Below are 23,109 nucleotides of genomic sequence, written 5' to 3'. Positions count from 1 at the left end.
TTCCACTTAATTGGTATGCCTGCAGGCAGTTAAGTGGTCTGTGAGGCTCAGAGGCTAATAACAGCCTTTCTTTCCTCAAAAGACCTGTGCCTGTCCAAAATCAGTAAACCAAAATGGTTTTAAGCCCCCATGTACACATTAAGCATCACTCAAAAGTTCTCTCTATTCAAGAGGTCATCGTTGTAGAACTTTTAAGGACATTGGAAGTGCTAAATTTTCTCCGAATATATTTCAACTACAAGAAAGAAAATAAATGACCTAATTTTTTTCCTTGGTGCTAAAATACTTTACTGTTCAAGTTCCTCCACCATAAAAGCCCCAGGGGCACAGTCCCATACCCTTGGTCTCAGTTTCCTCTTCAGTTCCTTTCCCAGTGCACTGGCTCCTGTGTTTGGGATCCTTCCCAGCCACCAGCCCCTGTCCTACCCAGCACACTTCTGTACTGCAAGCCTGACTCAAGTGCCTTGACTATTTGGATCACAAGGCGGCATAATGAATTTATTGCTACTACACAATGGTATTTGGAACAACTAAAATGCACAAAATGGAATGTTCATCTACAAATCTCCAAAAGTTAAAGTTTTGTTTTTCCTTGAGGAAAATAGTATTTTGAGGCTCCCGTGACCAAGAAATTAATTCTCATATAGCTTTAAGACATCTTTACAATCTGTACTCCTTCAAGTATTTTTTTTTTGTTTTAAATTTTCTGACACATAGCTGTTACAGCTGCATTAGCCTAATTTATTTAAGAAAATAGGTGAAAAAATAAATTTCTTATAATTTTCCCCTGACTATATCAGAGAGGAATGCTTTATTTAAAGTAAAAAAAAAAAAAAAAGATAAAGACTTAATGGCAAGTTAGATAAGTGTTCGTATAAATTCCAGCTTTTCCTGGAGCTTGGGAACCAACAACGGGAAGTCAGAGAGAAAAACAGTAGAGAAAATCCCCAAATACCTGATGCACTGCAGTGTGCATGTATCACAATGAAGAAAGTAATGAAATTATACAGAGTAAATGTTCAATATTTAATCAGACTCTAGTTAAACAGATAATCTTTAATTTGATTCACTAATAACCCAGTTCTGAAAATCTTACAATACCAACATCTGTACACATCCCTGTACATGAAGGGAGATATTATTTTTAAAATATTCATTTAATTTGGACAATTCTGTACTGACCAGCCATGATCAAGATGTTTTCTACATCTCTTTGGTAAGAGCAGTCCTACAATTTGGGTCAATGTATTAGCATGCCATTGTCTGGCTCTGCCAGTTCAAGCTCTCAGTATTTTTAAAAAGGATTAATATATACTGTGATGGAGTCTGGGGGGACATGTATGTGGGGACAGATTTACATTTCCTTTCCTATAAAGTACCTAATTACTTTGCAGGGAGAGAGGAAATAGGAATCTTTTCCAAATTCCAGGGACACAAACTTCATGAAAATGAAATGTCATAAGCAGCACTCTCAGATATTTCCTGAGGATGTAATCTCCAAATCAAGCTTTCTAACTGAAAAAGAGACTGTTCAGTTGTTCAGTAATTTATATTTATGGCCTTACAATGTTTAATTTTAGCTAGCGATTTTATGAAAGGAGAATATACCTTAGAAAACCCTATTAAAGTAACAAGAAAAATGAGTGGTTTTTATTAAAATATGTGCTTCATGGCAATAGTGAGCTCCATCTTTTCTAACTTAACCTTGAAGAAAATAAATTGCTTCTCTGATTTTAATTCAACAAGTAACTGAAATATTCAACAACTCCACTAAAATATCTCAGCCCTAAAATACCTAAAGCCTGGCAGGGGATCTTGTCTCCATCTGCAGATCTATTCTTTATAATGTTGACTGCTCCTCTGAGCATGGTTAGAGCTCTTCAAAGCATGATGAAATTATTGCAGAAGAACCTTCACTTCTGGGCTGTTTATCAGTGCTATGACATCTGCCCATGGACATACACCTTTATTTCTTATTCATACACACAAAATCCTTTCCTGCTATACACAGCTCATGACAAAGATCCAACGCAAATGAAAGCAAGTCTTGTATTTCCCTGCAACAAATCCCATGGTCTCAGTCTGTTAACACTGCTACTGCAGGAATTTGTATCCAGTGGAACTCTGCACTTAACCTACTGCAACAAAAATTTTGGTATGATCCTAGGTAAAAATGTCATTTAGTTATTTGCCTTCTTCTCCACTTTAACTTCTCACAAAGTGCAAATATTACCAGGTAGCTTAACACTACATTGTATTGCTTAGAACTCCCTAACTTTCTTACTATTTTCCCCAGACTCAACAAAGAAGTCAGAATTACTGTTGCAAAACTGTAGTAAGACTTTATTAAGAAGTAGAAGACCCCTAAAGAAGGTCTGGGCAAGAATAAATATATACAAAACCACAACAGAGACAACCAGTGAACTTCTGGAAAGACCTTGTAATCAAACTGTCATTCCCAGGAGCAGAAGTGCCAGCTGAAGCAGTCCCAGCAGTCTGAAAAAGTCAGGCACACTAACTCACAAGAGAGTTCATCTCTTGTTCTCTAAAACCATTTAATATTGATATCTATGGAAAGAAATAAAAAATTCAATTTAGTATCTTTCTCTGAGTCATCTGATATTTTCTACTTTGCACTGAGAAAAAATTCAAGTGGGAAATCCAACCCTAGCTGGCCTGTCAATCTCTGCAAAATTAAAGTTATTAATATTTTATCAAAAGTGTGAGCATGCTGTAATAATTAATCATAATTTCTCTTTGAAATAAAGAACATGCACATCAATATATTAATGGCAATGTCTAATTTTTACATGGCATTTACCAGTTATTTCATATATCCTCCTAAAAATGCTTCTATCACATTTAAAATAAAAAATACAAAAATAAAAAATATAATATTTTTCACACACTTTGGAATTAATTTTTCATAACTAAAATAATATAAATATTTATGGTACTCTTAATTCATCTTAATAGCTACTTTTCCTGAGAATGTAAATTTCAGAAAAAATTCAAGGTGTCTAAATTTCTCATAGATGCTGCAACCATGGATCGTATCTTTCCACTGTTATTCAAAAGCATTTTGGTAGTTCATTTAAATTAATTTAATTTTCATTATTTATTCCCTTTGGTGTTTTTTAACTTTCCCATTCTGCTATTTTTATTTTCTCCATTCTTTTCTCCTTTATATGTGGTCTTACCAACAGATGGGACAAACATCATCCTAGAGGAGCTAACAGACAACTCACTGGTGGGATCTAGGAACTGGCAAGCTGTGTAAAGCTATCCACAAAAAAGGGTGGAAAAGACCCTTTTTTAAGCACTATCTCAAGGGGGAAGAGGAGATAGGAATATGGTCGTTTACTGCAAGGACAACGCTCACAGGAGTAGAATCAGGTTCTTGGATAACAGGAATTAGAGCTTTATTCACACAAAGGATGGAGTATTGGTGTGCATGTGTCACAGACCATTTTAACTATGCAAGAAAACAAAATATTCCTTCTGTTCTTACTACATAGGAAGAAAAATATGTATAATGGGACTGACTTTTTCTTGGGGATATCTGCTAGATATCATAACATGTAACTGCAAAAAAACCATACTGTTGCTAAAAGAGGTCAGGATGTATTTGCTGTTGAGGAGCATCCTAAAGGCTGCCCTCATAACCCAAATGCCAGAGACATTAAAAAATTGGCATTGGGAAATAGGATATTGTGGTCAGATGCATCTTTTAAACAAAAACAATGTAAAAATGATAGTAAGAAGGATGTGCAAGTATTTTCCCTTAATATGGGTGACTGATTATGAAAGCAAAATACATCAGTGAAAAGAGAGTGATGAGTACAATTAAGGGCAATACAGTATGGTAAATACCATCTGATTACTCCCTTCAATTCTTCTCTATCTCATTCCAAAAAAATAGGCCAGGGGTATGTTTCTAGTTGAAATTGTAAAGATTGATACAGAAAACAGCGAGACACACATTTAACTCACATTCTTGTGTACTGTATTTGCACTGAAAATGGAGGTTTTTGTAGATAGGAACATTTACCTCTATAATAGAATGGGACATGAGACAATTTCCACAGTATGTTATCATTTCCAGATCAGGCACCTCACCTGAACTTTTTTATCAGTTAATTGCTAGATTTAAACCCCATAATAAATCACCAGGGACTATACTGAATGATTTGCAAACTGGTATTGTGGTATCGTTTTTCTGGGTTTTTTTTTTTTTTTTTTTGAGAGATATAAAATTGCAGAGCAATGACCTCAGAAATTGCTTTCGGGCTCAACAATATTAAATATTTTTATTAACCATTTGGACAATTATATCAAATCCTTTTTTATTGTACTGCTTTTTAAACTAGTGGGTGGTAAAAATGTGAGGGCTAGATTACTGTCACAAATCTATGTGGCTCTTCTGACAACAGGGTCAGGATTCAAGAGTTTAGAGGGCAGTCAAATAGGAAAAGAAAAAAGAAGGTCTTGTGAAATGAGGCTTAATAACAACATTCTGTTTACCCAAGAACATGTTTGAGGAAACATCTGATTTCTTTGACACTCTCTCTCTGGAGACCCAAAAGAGAACAGCAGCTGGAAAGAGGAGGAGGTGCTTTTAATGTGGGAAAGACACAGAACTACCAACTAAATCCTGAATATAGGAGTAAAAACCACCAGCTTGGAAAATAGACAAAGTTTCTTACCAGTGAGGATAACTAAACCTAAGCAGGCAGATGATGAAGTCCAGATCATCTGGAGCACTTGAAGTAAGATTTGATATCTTTCTGAAACGCATATGAAGTACAATTTTTAGGAGAAATACTACTGCCTGTATGGGTTGTGACTCAGAGGAAATAGTCAAACTCACATTTTTAGAATCTTTGAATTTACAAGTTCTCTCTTGATTTTCTCTTTGCAAGTTCTGTGGATATAGAACTGCTTAGATTATTCCATCATGCTCTCTACATACCTAAAGAAGATGTGTGTAAGTCGCTTAGAAGGGTCAAGAAGCTTTTCTGACCCCAATACAATACTGGGTAGATGCATTCTTTCCTATCCTTGTAACTACTTTCCCTAGAAATACTTGTGAGCCAGAAGAAACCTGCTATACCTCAGAGACAGTACACCAGTCAGTTTATGCCAGCAGAGAAAAAACTTTCAGGTACATTACATAATGCTTTATCCTGTACACAGCATGAAAATTGCCAGGTTTAGTAACAAGAAGGGATTTTCCTCCCTTCCTGATTCTCAGTCTCTAACCAGACTGGTTGGAAATATTGATTTTTCCATACATAGAAGTCCTCAGCTGCTCATTCAGGTAGTTTTCCCCACCTGCTCTAGGGCAGCACCAGAGCAATTGTGCAGAGCAGCTAAATAACCTAAGAGCAGGATGCACAAGTAAAATTGGTGGTCCTGGTGCAAGGGTAGCTGGAAGAAATCTAACAGGCCAGCACTACAGAATAATAGACCACACTGTATTATAGCAATATACTTCCTAGTAAGTACAGAGATATGTATCATTATATGAAACTCAATACATACACTATAATAATATACCATAATATATACAAAATTAACATAGGTTCTCTGTTCTCACTGGCCTTAATCTACATAAAATCACTTCTAGCCCAGAAATTATTAAAGAGCTGAAGTACAAGTTGAGATTTAAATGACATACTTAATATCACTTATATACTTAATATCACTTTTATCACATATAAATAGCCTTCAATTATGGCTGGATACAGTAATTAAAATAAAAAGCAGACTAGGGCCCAGCAGAAAATGAGATACATTCAGATTTTGTTTGTTTCTGATTTTAATATTAAGGATATGACTCAGCTGTTAGTTTGAAATGTGACACAGAAGAAGTTATTTTTTAAGTGATATTGCAATACATGATTGCACTACAAAACAAAACTGGCTTTTGCAATCCAGCAGAAAGCATGATTTCTGACCATGCAAAAAGTTCAGCTCTGAGTGAAGACTGATTAACCAAATTAAAGATCTCTTTAAACATACTGCAACACATTCACAATGTTTGAGAGACAGATGGAGATGGAAAAACCCCATTCTTGTGCAGATATGCAATAGCATATCAGGGACTCATCCCATTGTATGACATGAATATCACCCACTGTACCACACAATATGTGGGAGTCAAGCAGACTGTCAGGATTCCCATTCCCTAGCACAAATATTTTTTTTCAGAGCTTTCTATCACCTCTGTCTTTAACTGCACCTGCCTTCTGTCTGGTATACAAACTCCTACTCTGGATTCAGCTCATTTTACAGACTCACATAAATCTATTAAGTGCTTTTCAAAGCAAAATACAAGTGTAGACCAGCCAATAGCCAAGGCACAATCTGTTTTCCTGATGTGTTTATAGGCAGAAAAGAAATCTCAATCTAAAATCAGAGCAAAATCCTTGTTTAATTTAGCAATGGTTTCCTTCATTGATTTGTAACAGTTCAGGAGTAATGACAGGGAAGGGATAACAGTTGTTCATCCTGTGATTTACCATGAAGTTACACATGCAATTCCCTTTTTTGACATTGAGGGAATTTTCTTAGCCCTTCTGAGATAATAGCTCTGGTTCCCCAAACCCACTGTAACTACAGTTATTTTACAGCTCTTGGTTACTTTTCTCTGTCTGTTTTAAGTCAGTGGCCCATGTGTGTTTGGCACCTAAGGAAATCCTACAGGCCAAGGACTCATGACTAAATTTAAACAACTCAGGAATATGTCCTTAGACCAAGGTGTTATTTGTTCACTTCCTCAAAAGTAGTGACGATGTAAAGCAAATAATTAAAACAGCTAACAGCTATCAAATATTACTCTAAAAGTGACCTTTTGTTTTTTTTCTCCTCTGTAAAGTTCTCCCTGACCTTCTGAAGCCCATATTAGTTGGAAAAAACATCAGCTTTTGCCTGTGTTTTTGATGGCTGTCCCACTGACAGCTCTTGGACAGTACATCTATTCATCGTGTCTAATCAGCATCTTAGAGCCCAGGTTTAACTACTGTTCAGTGTCTTAGTTCTGTATTTTAACAGTGTTTATAGAAGTAAATCAACAATCACAGGAAAATTCAAAGGATTTTCAATTGTTTTCAGTTCCTTCTTGTACTGATCTCTTCAGGCTTAACGCCATGGTAAGTATTCATTATAAACATAATCACTAAGTATGTACCTCAATCAGAAATAGCCACAGATCCTGCTGAGCTTGTCTGCTTTCAAGAATTTCTCACTTCCTCCAATCTGGCTCTAAAAACTGATTTTTCAACAGCGCTGTAACTAGGCTGTTACTCACTGGGTCATTCACAAGTTATGCCAACATGGAAATAACACAGCAGTTGAGTTGTCATCCAGCAGAAACAAACCTTGTTCTAGCATGTCAAAAGGAGAGAACTCAAATGTCTTTCTGTGTTTAGTAAGAAGTGAAAAAAAGAAACAGCATGCATCAAACAGTTTTCAAACAGCTGAGAGAAAATGCAAGCAAGGAGGTAGGCAGTAATTGTACTCAAGTAATTAAAATATGCAACATGAGTTATTTCTTCTTAAGCATGCTTTCGTTGACTCCTGCATCTATCCTCAGCCTTCCTCTCTGAATGAGGTCCTGTCCCTACTATCTAGTGACATTCTATGCCAGCATTCCCAACTGCATCCCATTTACAGCCTTGGGACTGCCTCACTTCTCTTTCTGCATAATAACCTTCAGTCTGTTCTGAATAAACTTAATCACTAATCTCTAGAGTCATCATATGACTCTTCAGAAAGATTATGCTTTGTATAGACTTTCTGTCAAAAAAGACTCATGTACCCATGAGAATTTTCTTCTGTTTTAATCCAAGTCACAAACAGTTTCCCTTTGCAGTCAATGGCATAAAGGCAGCTCTAGAATGCCTCCTCTCCTGTTAAAAGCCTCCTTCAGTTTCACACAGTTTATCTGAAGGTTTTGTCTCTCACCTTGATGTTTTCAAGTGAAGTGTGTAAATTTGGAAGGCAGTCAGGTTATAAAATGCTTCCTAATTATCAGCATTCTTTGTATGCTGGTGTAAGTGGGCTGATGGCTGGGAATGTACTCTGATACCACTCCCACACAGAAGTCTCTTCATCTGCTAAATGGCTACAGATTTTGCTACAGGGTTTAACTATCACACCACCTGTGTAGGTCTCACCCAAAAGAACCTGCTGTGTTGGAATGAAATAATCTACTATCAAGATGCAAATCTCTATCTTCAAAATTTGATAAACAAAGCAGGTTTGACAGACAAAGAAGTTTCACACATCAACTCCTTAAGAAAATTGCTACAGACACATATATTTAGAGAAATGTTCTTATTAAGAAGGTTTGAGCCCTGTCATATCATACAAATGGATAGATGTTTAATGGAATTTAATGTCATTAACACAATTTTATCAACAAACTCTCACTGAACCAGAACTGAGATTTGTTGACTCATTTTTCATCGCAACATAAGAGTACCAAAGTATTGATTAGGTTATTTTTTCTGGTTTTTTTCAGAAGCTACAAACTTTCCCAGCTATCCAGTGAAGGACTCCTGCAAGGCTGGCCATGGCACAATCACTGCACAGTCGTGCTGCTACTGCAAGCTCTTCTTTCCCTGACCACATTTTTATTCCACTGCCTGTCATTCCAATACAACTAACTTTTGACTCACTAGTCCACTCCAGCTGTATCTGACAGATGTCTTGTAGTCCTAAATCCTTCCCAATTTCATGGAAGTGCTCATCCACACTATGAAGAAGATATTGTACATGCCTCGATGGAAGAGCAAATGCCCACATAAAGTAAGCAAAAACAAACCAAACCACCAATGAACAAAGTGGTGATTGTCTGGTATTCAGAAAAGCTTCAGACCGAGAATGCTCCCCCTACCTGAACAACCAAAATCCAAACATGAAACACAAAGCATGAGAAACAATCCACTAGAAAGCAGCACTGCTGCTCTTAGCCCAGTGCAATATGAGTCTTCTCTACATTCCTGCTTTTTTTTTCTAAAATTAATGCTACTATACTAGCAACTGCAAAGCATTCCATCATTTTGGTAAAATACAAATACACCACACTTTATTTTTGCAGTTACACAATCAATGTTTATAGAAACATCCTGCCTAAACTTTCTGCATCAATGACTGAAAATGCTACCATCTCCAGGGATTCAAGTCTGTGTACTTTTACAATTACTTTTCTTTCTACTATGTTCCTTCAACTCATTTGTATTATCACTGCATGGCTGCCAAATATTTCGTTCACAACTATTCAATTAAATATGGGATTTTTATTTTGTAAACTTGATTGCCATTAATCTGTCTTTTGCATCTTTCCTGATTTTTACACAGTCATTTTTCCTAAGTTTTTTGCCATCCCTTCATTGCTCAGGTCGAACCAAAACCATATTAAACTAAACTTGTTTATTTTTTAATATTGAAAGCTGTTTTCATAGTCAACCACCAATCTTTCCTTCTCAACTTGATATTTAAATTTATTTTTTCTTTTAAAAATCTCATGTCCATGAAGTTTTTCAGAGTATTCCTTGCCATTAGGAGACTTAAAACCTTTCAAAACATCAGGAATATATGCAAATGTATATCTTTTACTTACTAAACCCTCATGTTTGCACGTGCTGAATGTATGCTGGAAACTCTTACTGTCTTGGAGAAGTACATTCTGCAGGTGGATGTATTTTTATCCTTCATGCAGATTATTTCTGAACAAGTTTATTTCATATAGCTTGGCACACAGCAAATGAAACATTCATTTTCAAACATCTCTATCCATGGAGATAAAAATTCTCATCCGCCAGACCAAAGTTTTCAAATGCTAAAACAAAGCACCTTGCTGATTAGGAATTCTCTCCTGGTTACAGGAGAAAGAATACTAAAAATAGCTGGACTGTTATTGTAATTTTCTGTTTTCTGAGGGGAAGAATTTATTGAGTGATTAAAAAAATCTGGTCTGCTCATCATATTTATAAATGTTATTAAAAATCTTGAATAGTGAAGTGATAGTATTTCAATTAAATTATTCAAAGCAATAAAATCTAAAGGTTATTGTGGAGAATTGCTGAAAGGTCTCATTATACTCTATTACTAGAAATAAAACCAGCAGAAAAAAAATGGAGTGATGATAAATGCAAAGTAATGCTATGAAAGTACTTAAACTGAAGTATTGATAAGCATCAAAATACTGAAAGTAAATAGCTCCTTATTAGCTATTATCATTCAAGAAAAGATGCCCTGGATTTTTTACAAATGCCATTAAAAAACCACCAAATCAGTGCCAGCAGGATGAATGGTGGATAGCACTAGAAAAAACCCTGACACTGAACCACAAAACAACAGAGGATCCATTCCATTACTGGACTTCTTCTTGACTACCAAGATGAGCTACTCTCTGCCATCCTGGCCATCCCAGCCCAACAGAAAAATTAAAGAGGTAAGCTAAGGATGAGAGAGAAAGATAGTCAGAATTATGTTGTGGAAAACGAGAGCTACCTCTGCTTCTTTGCAATAAAAGCTGGGAGCTAGAAAAGAAACAAATCCAGAACATAGGAGTGAGGAAGGGTGTGAAATTACCCTCTGATTTTAACCATGCATGACGATGAGGGCACTGACTAACTCTTGAAAAACTGCTTCAAAACAAACAAGAGGAAGTGGAATTTAGTTTGGTTTTTTTAAATCACTCAGTGCATAAGTGAACTGTCAAACTCATTGCAATATTAAGTTTTTCTGAGGCCAAAAGCTTAACTAAGGTTCAAAGAAAAGCCTTTGACGAACTAAGGGAAGAGAAGGAAAAGCTGCATTTTTGCTTTTTCTTTCATGCTTTCCTAAGTGATCACAACTCAGCATCCTCAGAATTGACTACACTGACTTTTGCTACATTAAAAAAAAAATATAATGTTTACTAATACCACCACAAACCTTTTTTCTTCCTTTTGTTTCATAAAATAAAAAAAAATCAAAACAACCCCCAACACACTGTAGGATCTGCAGTATGGTTTTCAATGTGAATGATAGCACAAACTTTTTACTTATGTAAGTGTACCTTCATAAATGAATTAAACCTTAAAAATCTGATTGTCACTTTGCTAATATATGTGAAACATAGAGATAAGTAACCTGCAAGTTAAAGTAACCTGGTTAAACCAATAACCAATTCCTTGAAAGAGCCAAAATAAGTAACTCTTATCTCCTTGCTTTCAGTCTTATTTTTTTTACCAGATATCATCCTTTTCTTTCCTCATATTGATGTCTGGGGGGGAAAAAGGTAGTAATATATGTGATGGGAACACTTAATAACATCTTGCACATTTTTTTTCATCATGATTACAAAGTAATTCCTTGCATGCAAATCAATTATTTTAAATACACTTTCCATGCCTACTTTTATACAGAACTACATGGAATTTTATTTTCAAATCATAAAGCTGCAGACTCTTCACTGGGTCAAACAAACAACCTTTATTGTTGAGTTGATTGACCAAATTTGTACCCACATACAGAGCTTTAAGTGAAATGCCACGTGCATGAGGGTCTGGTAGTCTTGCTAAGGTGAACAGTCTAATGGGCAATACCACAGAAAATTTCTTGCTCCATATTACAGACCAGCAATTAAGAAACCAGAAGCAATACTGTGGGATTCAAATTTTTCTGCATGAATTTTATCACCTGCACCGAAATAATTTCTTCTGATCTGCCTCTGCTGAAAAACCTGCCCTAAGAAAAGGCAGGAGCAAGACAAGCCTAACATTGTTGATGAATAGAGACTCACCAAGCAAGTTGTAGGCATCTCTTTAAACTACAGCCACACCTCAAGAGCACGCTCAGTTTAGTGGCCAGTGTGAAGTCCCTGCTCAGGCTCATGTCTCTGGTTCATCTGACAGCTCTGACACTCTTACACTGATTCCTTCGTGTGTCAGAAAGAGATCACCAAGGAATTGCTTTCGCAGACTGAAGAAACCTTGGAATATCTGAATAGGTCTTCATCCACTCATAGTGGGAGTATCAACCCTTAAACCACACAAGATGTGGCAAAGTATCTAAATTGCTTTGAAACAGCTGGGAGCTAAACCTAGGAAAAAGATACTGTTAGTCTGGCATGTCAACACATGACCCACTCCTCATGACACAAATATGAAGACATTTAATTTATTATGTCCTCTTTGTATTGCTATCCATTTTATAGCTTTACAGCGGAAAGAACCAGTAGTCTATACTGTATATCTATAACTATATTAAAAAAATCAGTCCATTGAAAAATAATGGAGTTTAATTTTCAACTGAAAAATTGATGTACATTTTTGATGTACATCTCCACCCCTAAACATTCACTTTGAGGGGAAGATTTAGGATTATTTTCATGAAGCTTAAAAAAAGTGTTTTAAACAACACAAGTGCTGCTCAATCAGCCAGTATTCATTATTAGAAAAAACTTCAGCATCTGTGAAAAGTCAAGAACCATAGTCCACAAGTTATGATGACTCCCTTGAGTACACTGATGTTTGAATGTATTGATAATAATTTGATTTGTTAAGCAAAGTTTAGGGAAAAAGGCTGTAAAGAGCTAACGTGCTATGACATTTTAGGCCTTGACAGAATCTCTGAATTTTATTTCCTTGATTATCAAAACTGTGTGTGAAATTGCCAGAGATGTTGCACACTGGGAAAAACAGAACCCAGCACAGCTAAAACAGCTGCTAAAATTTTTCCTTAGCACAGTTTTAAAATAATTACAGTACTAATTATTTATTATTGCAAGGATTTTTGATGAATGTGCAAGTGTAAATTATTTACTTTGACAGGCACAAAAGACGAATTTTAAAGATGCAGCTCTGCTGCTGCTCAGCATCATATTTATGGAAATATTTTGCCTTTTGAGGTTCTTCGAAAGAGGAAAAAAGACTGGTATCCCCCCACCCACACTATAGCTTATTTAGAAACAAACATAAGATTGCAAAACCATTGAGTATTAAATGGTATGCAAATAGAGATATCACATTATACTGTAGCACAGAAGTAATTCAGATGGCTAATAAAAAATGTGCAAAATAAATGTCATATACCTAAAACTGACAGAATTGTTATATGTGCTGTATGTCCACAGATCATTTGTAACTTTGGTCTGTACTAGATAGGAGTTCCTACATATACAGTAAATGTATGTTTGAGGTAAAATAATTTCTTTTTACAATATTAGACAGAGAAAGACCTTCAAGGAACTAAACCCTACTTTAAGATGTTTCAATTGCTCCCACTGAAACAAACTGGCTTCAAAGTTTGCTTTCAATTTCCCATAGATCTCATTTTTTTTCATAAATAGCTCTGGCATAAATAACTTCCAGTGTGAAATTAGTAAACTTTGATTTCACTGAAAGGCTCGTCTTCCTTAGTGATTTTTCACTTTAATTAGCTGGATCAATGAGAACAGATAATATTCTTAAATGATTGGTAAGAAAATTCTTTTAATCAATGGTATAGAGCAAGGTGAGATAAAAGGATGGAAGATAAACAGCCAGTAAGATATTTAGGCACTTACAAGCAAGTCTGGAAGACATTGTAGCCTGAATTAAAATAAAAACAACATAAAACTCTGCATTCACTGGTTGCCTCACCACAGTGAATTCTAATAACAGAATCTGATCTGATAAACACCCAGAGAATACTGTACAGGCAGATGATCACCAGACATTGCCCATCAACTGGACTGCATTACATGGCCATGTGTTTATTCCCAGCCCTTGAGTGGTGCCAATAAGCCTCAATTTAAAGCAGATACAAGTGGCTAGGATAATGTATGCAAATATATTGGACAGCAGTTTGTAAAGTGGTAATTGGTTCAATTTCTGATCATCTGACCACACAGTTGTAAACAATCTTTTTAGAGTGGTCATGTCACCGCAGCTGCAATCTGCCCTCTACATAATAGCTCCCTATTACGGAGCACTCACACGTAAAATGAATGATCAGTATCTGCTTCTCTCATTCTCCCAAGGGATGCTAACCATGTCAAATAAAAATGCTTTGCTTAAAGGGATAAAAGAGTGAATCAGAAAAAAGATTTTGCCTGTGTTAGAAAGCACAGAACTTCTAAGGAACAGTATGTCCTTACAACATGGGAATTAAAAGCTTATTCAGAAAGTATATTTGTATGTTTGGATTTAAATCAAAATTATACAATTCTATATAACAGGAGTGATGTAGAATTTCATTGGTCAGTAATAGCAAAAAAACTTGACTGAATTTAACAGCCATGAACCTTCAAAAATCAGCAGATTTTAAAGCTTGAAAAGCTTCTAGGCTCTCCTCCCCTCCCTCTGCTCCTCAGTCTCCCCTTCTAGTTTGTTGACCCTGCATCCCATTCTGAGGCACTGAGATCTTACATCAGCCTTAGGTTCCTCACACAGACCCAGGTCCCTGGCAGTTTAGGATCAGAAGTACTTTGCTGTCAGTGGATTTTATCAAATCTGTTGGCCACAAAGGTGAATCTGAAAAACATGTCCTCCTCCCAGGTATCCCTACTGTTTGTATTTTCCACATAGCTAATACTGGATAATTTCCAATATGTTAGCATCAGTTCCAAATGTGATTGTTAATGTAAAACCTTGACTTGGGAAACACATTCTGGATTTCATTTTTACTAGGTTGACAGAAAAATAATGGAGCAGACAGTTTTTCAAGGCTCTGAGATTAATCCTACCTACTTAATCATGGCTATTTTGATTTATCATATTTCATTTATATGCAAATTTTCATACTAAGTAAACATCAACCCAAAATGGAGCACAGTATCTAGCTAGTAATTGGATATGACGCCCCACAAAGACTTAATTTTGCATAAAACCTACCAAAGAACTAGCAGTCACTTACAGAATAAATCTTATCAACCAGTTAGCAATGTCCTTGGCAGCATCCACACAGACCTCAACTCATTTGCAAAATGGAAGCTGCAGACAGCAAAGGAAGCAGCTTGGCTTTGGAAACGTGGCAGCTGCCAAGAGCTGCAGACACTGGGATTCAGTCATGCACTGAAACACCTGCTGGAAGGAGCCCAAAGCACCAACTGAGATCGAGCTGCAGCTATGGAATGTGTTAACTTGTGGGACAGACTGTTGTTTCTAACTCTGGCTTGGAGGCAAAGTCTTCCTTACTAAAAATATGGCTACCTGTTATTGAGGTTGAAGGCAAAAAAGAAGTAATCACATTTAAATCAAAAGTAGTTGTTCATGAAAACTTTGCTTCAGTTAATAAATGTTCAATTTTTTTTCTCAGTACTGCTCTACATTTATCTACTTTTCTCTTATTATGTTTTCTGGGCATTTATCTTAAAATTCAGTCTCATTAAAACTTCTGAAGAAGGTATAAAAACATTATTCCATTTCACTGACATGATCAGTGTAATTTCTGAGGGCAATATTTCATGTAATCTTCAGAAAATTCATAAGCAATATGAAAACTCATTTGAATACTTTATTGCATCCTTGATTTGGTATAAATAAAACTGTTCTATTCTATTGTTTTATCCTTGTCATGCAATCCCAGTATTCATTGCTGCAATAAATTAAGTCTTATAAACAACAAAACATCATAAAACAAACTCAAGAGATGCTGCAAATAGGGAACAAAAAGGAAACTATCTACTGCAATCTTTCTGAGTGAAAAACCCTTGAAACATGTTGCAGCCAGTCAGTTAATAATTGCTTTGTAAATCTGAAACAAAGCAGAGGGGATAAAACTAATAAACAAGTCATAAAGTACAATTTTTACTTGTTTGGAGTGATTATGATTCACTGGAGGGAAGAGGAGCACAAAAACACTGGTTAATGTTCAAGGATCACCTCTGCCAAGCTCAGGAATGAGCATCTCAATGAAGAGGAAGTCAGGCAAAAATGACAGGAGGCTTATATGGATGAACAGGGAGCTCCTGGATAAACTCAAAAAGGAAGCCAACAGAGGGTGGATGCAGGAACAGGTAGCCTGGAAGGAATACAGAAATTTCCCAAGCAGCTAGGAATCTTGTTAGGAAAGCTGACAGAAGCCCTGACAGAATTAAAATTGGCCAGGGCAACAGGAAAAGTACATCAGTGATAAAGGAAAGACCAGGGAAAATGCGGGCCCTCTCTGGAGCAAACTGGAGACCTGGCTACCCAGGACAGGGAGAAGGCTGAGGTCATCAATGGCTTCTTTGCCTTGGCCTTCACAGACAAGTGCTCCAGCCACACTGCCAAGGTCACAGAAGGCAAATGTGGGGACTGGGGGAATGAAGAATTGCCCACTATAGGAGAGGATCAGGCTGGAGAATATCTAAGGGACACGAAGGTGCACAAGTCCATGGGACCTGGCGAGATGCATCTGCTCATGCTGAGGGAATGGGCTGAGGAAGTGGCTAAAAGCCACTGCCCATCGTTATGTGAGAAGTCATGTCAGTCCACTGAAGCTCCCACTGACTGGAAAAGGGGAAAAGGAACCCCCACTTAAAAAAGAGAAATAAGGAAGATGCAGGAAACTACAGCTCTTTCAGCCTCATCTCAGGTCAGAAAGATCATGGAAAGAAATCCTCCTGGAAGTTTTGCAAAGACACATGTGAAATGAGGAGGTGAATGGTGACAAGTAACTCAGCTTCACTCAGGGCAAATCATGCCTGACAAATCTGGTGGCCTTCTATGACAGGGTCTATTCCTGCCACTGTCAACCATGTTCAAAATTTCATAATAAAGAACCTGGTTTTATATTTCCTCCAGTGCAGCTATTACACTTGTGCTGGAAAACAAATATAATCCTTCCAAATAAATAAAGTGCCATCCAAAATATATGCTTGTACAGATGCTGAATATTACAACAGATTTTAATACTATGAAAACACACAGTTCTGTCTCCCTTATTCACCCAGGCTGAACAGAACACATGACGGATGTTAAAAATCCAGATGCCATTTTCATTGCACCATGCTAGAATGCAGGATCTCTTTTCCAGAATGAAAGGGACATAAGAAGGTAACTTTAAACAGAAACCTTTTACAGAAACAATCTGAAGTTTTGGAAAGTCATGAACAACTGGAAATAGCATTATCCAAATGACAAAGATGGGTAAATTTTGTAATTGGCGCTGTTATCATTTTAAGCTATAACATGCCAAACTTTTCAGGAACATGTTACTTAATGATAAATTTTCTTCCAGTGTAATGGCTTGGCAGATCTTCACCGTTAGCTTGAAGCCAAAATGTCATTCCATGACATGCTGCCAGCATTACAATATTGACCTAATTTGTCCCTTGTGTTTTATGTTCAACATAAACTCAGAAATCATGAAAAAGAAAATGTTTTCTTGCCTTACAGTTATTTCAAAGAATTCTAAATGGTATTTTATTACCAGTGTTCCCAAACTGGAAGCATAAGGAAATCAGAAGGAAAAATCAGAAAGACAGATTTAACTTGTTTAAAATGTAGCTCATTTCTGGGCACTTGATGCCAACAAATGTTTTTATTTAAAAGATATACCCAGATATTTATTTTAACAATCTTAAGCTACTCAGTGTTCTTGAAAAAAAGTGTATTTGCTCTTAAAAATTTAACATTTAAATAGTCTACTTCAATATTTTACTTGTAAGATATTCCCCTTTTCCTGCATCAAGAAGCCTACAGCAAAAAAGGCGTTGAAATTCTGCCATGCAAGTATTCATATGCCTCACCTGAACATCTCTTATCTTGGCTTCCTATTACTCATTAAAAAAGGCACTCTTTGAATCCCTCCGTTATTATCAAGAGACCTGAACATACACATCATTTTTTCAATCAAAGATAGAAACAAGGTTTCATCATATTCTTTTTAAGGGATGTAAGTTCTGAACATTTTTAGAGCACTAAGAACTCTCAGGACAGATCTCAGAAAACAACTCATGTAATTCTAGTACTACTTCACTTAATAATTCGTATGCTTACGCTTCAATGCTAAGACAAATTTAAGTATGAAAATAGCATGGACTGCACTAATAAATGTGGAAAAAATAATTTTCAGAGAATCTGAGGAAAATCAATAGACATGAAGTTAAATATTTCAGAAAGTGATATATTTAGTATAAATCAAATTGAAAAAGTTCACAGCTTTAGAGTACATTTCTGCACTCTCCTAGCTGACGGAAGATTGCCAAACTGTGGTTTGAGTCATAAGGTGAACAGAAATGTCTTAGGAATGTTTTGCTCATGCTGTTTGCTGCACAAGAAATTCATTAACTTCATTAGCAAGATATTTAGGTAAATTGTTACACGTAGCAAAATGTTTTTACAGACTTAAATATTCAAAAATCCTGAAAGTGCACTCTCATACAAATGACAAATGTCTGCAATCAAAAAACAAAAGTAATCTACCAGTTCCTCCAGAAAAGAAGAAAGGAAAGCAAAAAACATTGATAAATGGAAATAATAAAACAGCTAGAAAAAATATCAGGGCATCAACTGTGACACTTAATGGCCTGTTTGGCATCTCCCTGGGACAAAAGGATGAAAGACAAAAGTTAAACAGAATGCAGTGAAGGCTTTTTTTCCTTAGTCTAAAAAAAGGAACAAACTCAATGCAACAAAACCATAACCTGTCAAGAAGAATGTTATAAGTGACTTACAGGAACCAGGAATTTTTTTATTTCTTCCAAGGCATGACTCATACGAGAATACGCCTCCCCAGGTGGAGCAAACACTTCAATTAATACGTGGAGTTCATCACTCAAGTGTGCATATTTGGCTTCTCCACTTTTCCTTAGTTCTTCCTCCTATGAAGAAAGGGTGGATTTAGTTTAAAAACTGGAAATCTACTAATTTTGCAGTGATTTAGCATTCACAGACAACATGACAGAAGGACATACCGTAAGCAGACTTTTAAATCCGTTAAGAAATAAAAGTCTAGTTCAAGCCACTTAAAGATTTAAAAATCAATTTTGAGCATTTGAATGATAAAACCAGCATAATTATCATATAAATCAGATTTTAATCAGCACAGTGAAAAAAATGCTAAATACACCAGAAGGAAGAAGTGACATATTAAATCCATAATGGAAAAGCTGCATTTATCTGTCTGAATCTTAGCTCTTAACAACAAAAAAACCCATAAAATAAAGATGCATTTAACCACTTTGGAACACTGTTGTTTAGTAAACTCTTTAGGTTCTTCTACAAATGTCTGCAGCCTGTACATTTCAGTATAACCAGAGAAAAATATGCCCTAGGACTTTTATTTGAGACACAGAATCACAGGATAGTTTGGATGTGAAGGGTGTGAATTACTAAAGACTATGTAGTTCCAGTGGCCCTGCCAGGAACAGACACCTTCCACTAAATCAGGTTGCTTAGGACCTTAAACACTCCCAGGAATGGGGCATCCACAACTTCTTTGGTCAAACTGCTCCAGTGTCTCACCATACTCACAGTGAAGAACCTTCTCCTAATGTTTAACTTAAAACCTACTCTCAGTTTAAAGCCACTACCCCTTGTCCCCTCACTATGTACCTTTTCACAAAGTCCCTCTCCGGCTTTCTTGCCCTCTTTCTGTACTTGTAAGGTGCCATAAATTTACCCGAGCCTTCTCTTCTCCAGGCTGAATAACCCAAATTCTCTTCATAGCAGAAGGGCTCCAGCACTGGTCATCCTCATGGCCCTCCTCTGGAGCTGCTCTGAGAGATCCACGTGCTTTTAATGCCGAGAGCCCCTGAGCTGCTCTCAGTACTCAGTGATGAATGAGTTTCAGCCCCAGTCCCAGTTCAGGGGACCTATGCAATGTGGTGAGCAGCTCAGCTGGTGAATCACCACACCTAGATATAGCTCAACCATCTCTGGGTCCCAATTTTCTAGCTATAAAATAAGCCTAATAATCCTACTTCATGTTAGAGTAATGTTCTGAAATGTCAATCCACTTTCTTACACAATGTTTTGAGATAGCAAATGTAAATTGCAAAATAGATTCGTAGTAGCTACTGCTCCATAAAAATCAAAGACATAGAATAGGGATCATGTTAATGGCACTGGCAATGACAACATAATGAAAAATCCAATCCATTACTACACAAGATAGACATAAGTAATGCTAAAGAAATGATGAGCTGAACTCTCAGTCTTCAAAAATATTTTGAGAAATGTAATTTAGAAGAAAATATGTATCTACAAAAAACATTATCACAGAAAAAGAAGTAAACTAATTTGCTTTAAAATGGTGAAGAGGTTACAGCTTTTTAGTATATACTAAAATAATAGTATGAATATGTAGTTAAGATATAAATAATAGTAGTATGAACATGTAGTTAAGATATAAAAACTGTAACAACAGATTACAATTCTTATTGATTAAGCTTATTTAATTCTGCATTAACTTCACTTATTTTAGCATTGACTAATTTACACCACTGCTTGCTACCAAAACCATTTGCAAAATGCTATGTTCCTAACAATAAGTATTCAGGTCTTTTTGTCTATGTTAGAAGATCCAGCCTCAAGGACTTTTTGATTTTCCAGAGAATACACAAAGGCTACATCCTGCAGCTCCAGAGCCCTAAATCTGGTTCCATGCTAAGTCAACATTTGGAGATTATTAAAATCATAGCTCAATAAATGTGAACTATTATTTTATTTTTAGTCTTAAAATTGACATATTTATTTGCAACTGAAAGTAGAAAAATTATGATAAGCTATAATTGTCTCAGTAATTTTATTTTTACAGTTAAATTATCTTTGGCATTTTAGTTTATCACTGAAATGTCATTGAAATTTCCATAAGAACCATCGCATAATATAAAAATCTATCAAGAGATGCTTCCAGTTTTCTGGAAAAAAAAAATCACACATTTGATTATGTCTAGAAAAATCTGGTATGGAGTCTTCAGTAGAATTAAGTTTTAATAGTTATAAAGGTGCACCCTAGTGATTGCTGGAAGTTTCTTCCTTATTGCTTTTTTAAGATTCTGAGGGGGGAAAAAAAAACCAACAAAACAACAAAAAACCAACACAAAACCAACAAATTCCAGAAAGCCCCAAAAGTTATCTTTCAGGAAAAGACTACCAAGAAACTTAGAATTTAGAAATTGGACCCTTTTTTTCAGATGTAGAAAAAGTAAAATAATAATATTTGGCTCATTGTTTTGATGAGGATTCTGTACAGCTAAGACATCAGCAAGATGATTTTATAATGCATACCTGGAATATGCCTCTTCAGTGGTAACAATGGTAATTATGCTTCTCTTTCAGTTCCTGAACAAACTCAGGTTTTCTTACAACACATCATTTTATAACCTGCCTCTTCAGTTCAGCACATGCTTTCTGTCACTACTTGGAGCTTATTTCTAAAGCTGTTGGAAACCACAGGCTGAGGTTCTGAGATATTACATATTTCTTTGTGAGGAAACTTAATGAGGCTTCCTCTTGTGGAACACATGGGGTTAAAGACTGAATTTTCACACAGTATCTCTTCCCATCATAGGGTAAAATGTCACAATAATGCTCCTTTTATTGCAAGTGTATGTAGAGAGACAAAGAAACTTGATTAAGGAAGACTATGGATGAGTGGGAACTCACAGACCATGTGAGCATTGCACCAAGCTCTCCTTCCCAAAGCCAGTGAATATGGCTGAGTATTTGGGGACTGAATGTAGCCTTACACTTAACCCTATGTGGGGTACCAGGCATCTAACAAGCAACAACAGACATGGCTCCCACTGCTGGGGAGGCACTCGCTGGTATGGCAGGTGATACCTACTGGCAGCTAAAACAGCTTTCCAAGGGCACTACAGATGAACAGGCCCTCCCAGGAGCACAGGGAGATGAGACAACACTTGTAGATCTTCATTAGCAAGTAGCACATCCCAACTGCACAGCAAAATGATCAGTACCATGGACCCAGTATCCACACTGCTTCTGTTTAGGATGGCGGCACTGCCCCTTGTAGCACAGCAGTGGGTTTTGCCTCCTGCCAGTTGTACTCTGGTTGCAATAACTGAGTTCCCATTAGAAGTCAGAGAGCCTTTCTGGAGCCCAGCCTTGATTTAGTTTCATAGGAGAGGAATCCAGTTAAAACCCTGTAAGCTCTGCTCACTTTAAATAATGGGAATTTGGAATGATCAAGAGGCTCTCCTCTAAACTATGCTTCTGAGTCAAACGAAAACACTAATGAATAACACCCCATGTAGGGCTGGTAAAGACTGAAATGGATTATGAGACTTTCCAGCACCAGACACATGGAGGCAGAATAAGTGACATCATCATAAATCTATTTTTCATGGTGTTCTTAACAAGGCTATCTGGGTGCTAATGGCCTTCCAAGGCCCTAGTGGCCCCTAATGCACCAGTGCAATTCCTTGTGGACTTTGGCTGTTTCTCATACAACTCTGCCTTAATCACCTCTGAGGTTCAGGTATTCCCCATGGTGCTGTCTGTAACTTTTGGCAGACTCTCACAGCTTTTTACGTTCTACAATTCCCTGCATCATGTCCAGCAGTTTTCTAGACCCTGTTCAGCTTGGCACAGCCTTTGCCAGTGTCCACCCAGCAGCTGAGTTGTTCCCCCACATCCCAAGCACAGAAATGATAACTGCTTAAGCTTACTCATGTAGACATGAAATGAATCACAGTGGAAGGTGATGAGCATCGAAAGCCTGATGGATTCACTGAATCAAAATGCAGTTAAATCTCAGGCACTGGATCTTAGGGCAGAAAAACAACAAACCTGGGACTTGATCAGTTCTGCTTTATAAAAGGAAAATAATAGATTCCTTGGTTTCTGGGTTAGTGATGGCAATCACTCTTAGTACTGACTCTCAGGTTCATAGTATGGTTCTTAGTTCACAGTGACAATGATTTACTTCAGTGTGGGTTGAGCACAGCAGAGAAAACATGTATCACCCTCCAGAAACAACTGCCCCTCATCCTGATCCTCTTCCACTCCATTCTGCATGTCAATTCCCTTCATTTCTCACAAGTGACAGAACCCACCTCCCCTCACACAATACATCCAGCTTCCTTCATTCCCTTCATTCTCCCTTCTTCCTCTCACTCTCAGAGTGTCTGTCACACAGTGCTGAAGTCCATCCACCCTCAACATGATGCATGGCTCTATA

The 23,109-nt window shown here is 36.7% G+C and overlaps 1 protein-coding gene across 9 annotated transcripts in view; it reads right to left on the bottom strand.

Annotated features, from left to right (window-relative positions):
• Positions 1 to 23,109, bottom strand: part of KHDRBS2 (KH RNA binding domain containing, signal transduction associated 2) — a 339,493-nt gene that overhangs the window by 163,773 nt on the left and 152,611 nt on the right. For all 9 annotated transcript variants that reach the window (XR_008508260.1, XR_004979862.2, XR_004979866.2 and 6 more), the window contains exon 4: positions 18,638 to 18,784. Coding sequence is in view for 1 of the 9 variants with exons in the window: in XM_036379472.1 (XP_036235365.1) it covers positions 18,638 to 18,784 (147 nt within the window). In the remaining 8 variants the exon portion in view is untranslated. The remainder of the gene's footprint in view (positions 1 to 18,637; positions 18,785 to 23,109) is intronic.

The sequence above is a fragment of the Molothrus ater genome, chromosome 3 (genome assembly GCF_012460135.2).
Source record: "Molothrus ater isolate BHLD 08-10-18 breed brown headed cowbird chromosome 3, BPBGC_Mater_1.1, whole genome shotgun sequence".
NCBI lineage: Eukaryota > Metazoa > Chordata > Aves > Passeriformes > Icteridae > Molothrus > Molothrus ater.
The sequence above is the reverse complement of the archived record's forward strand: the minus strand, read 5'-3'. Positions and strand labels throughout refer to the sequence as shown.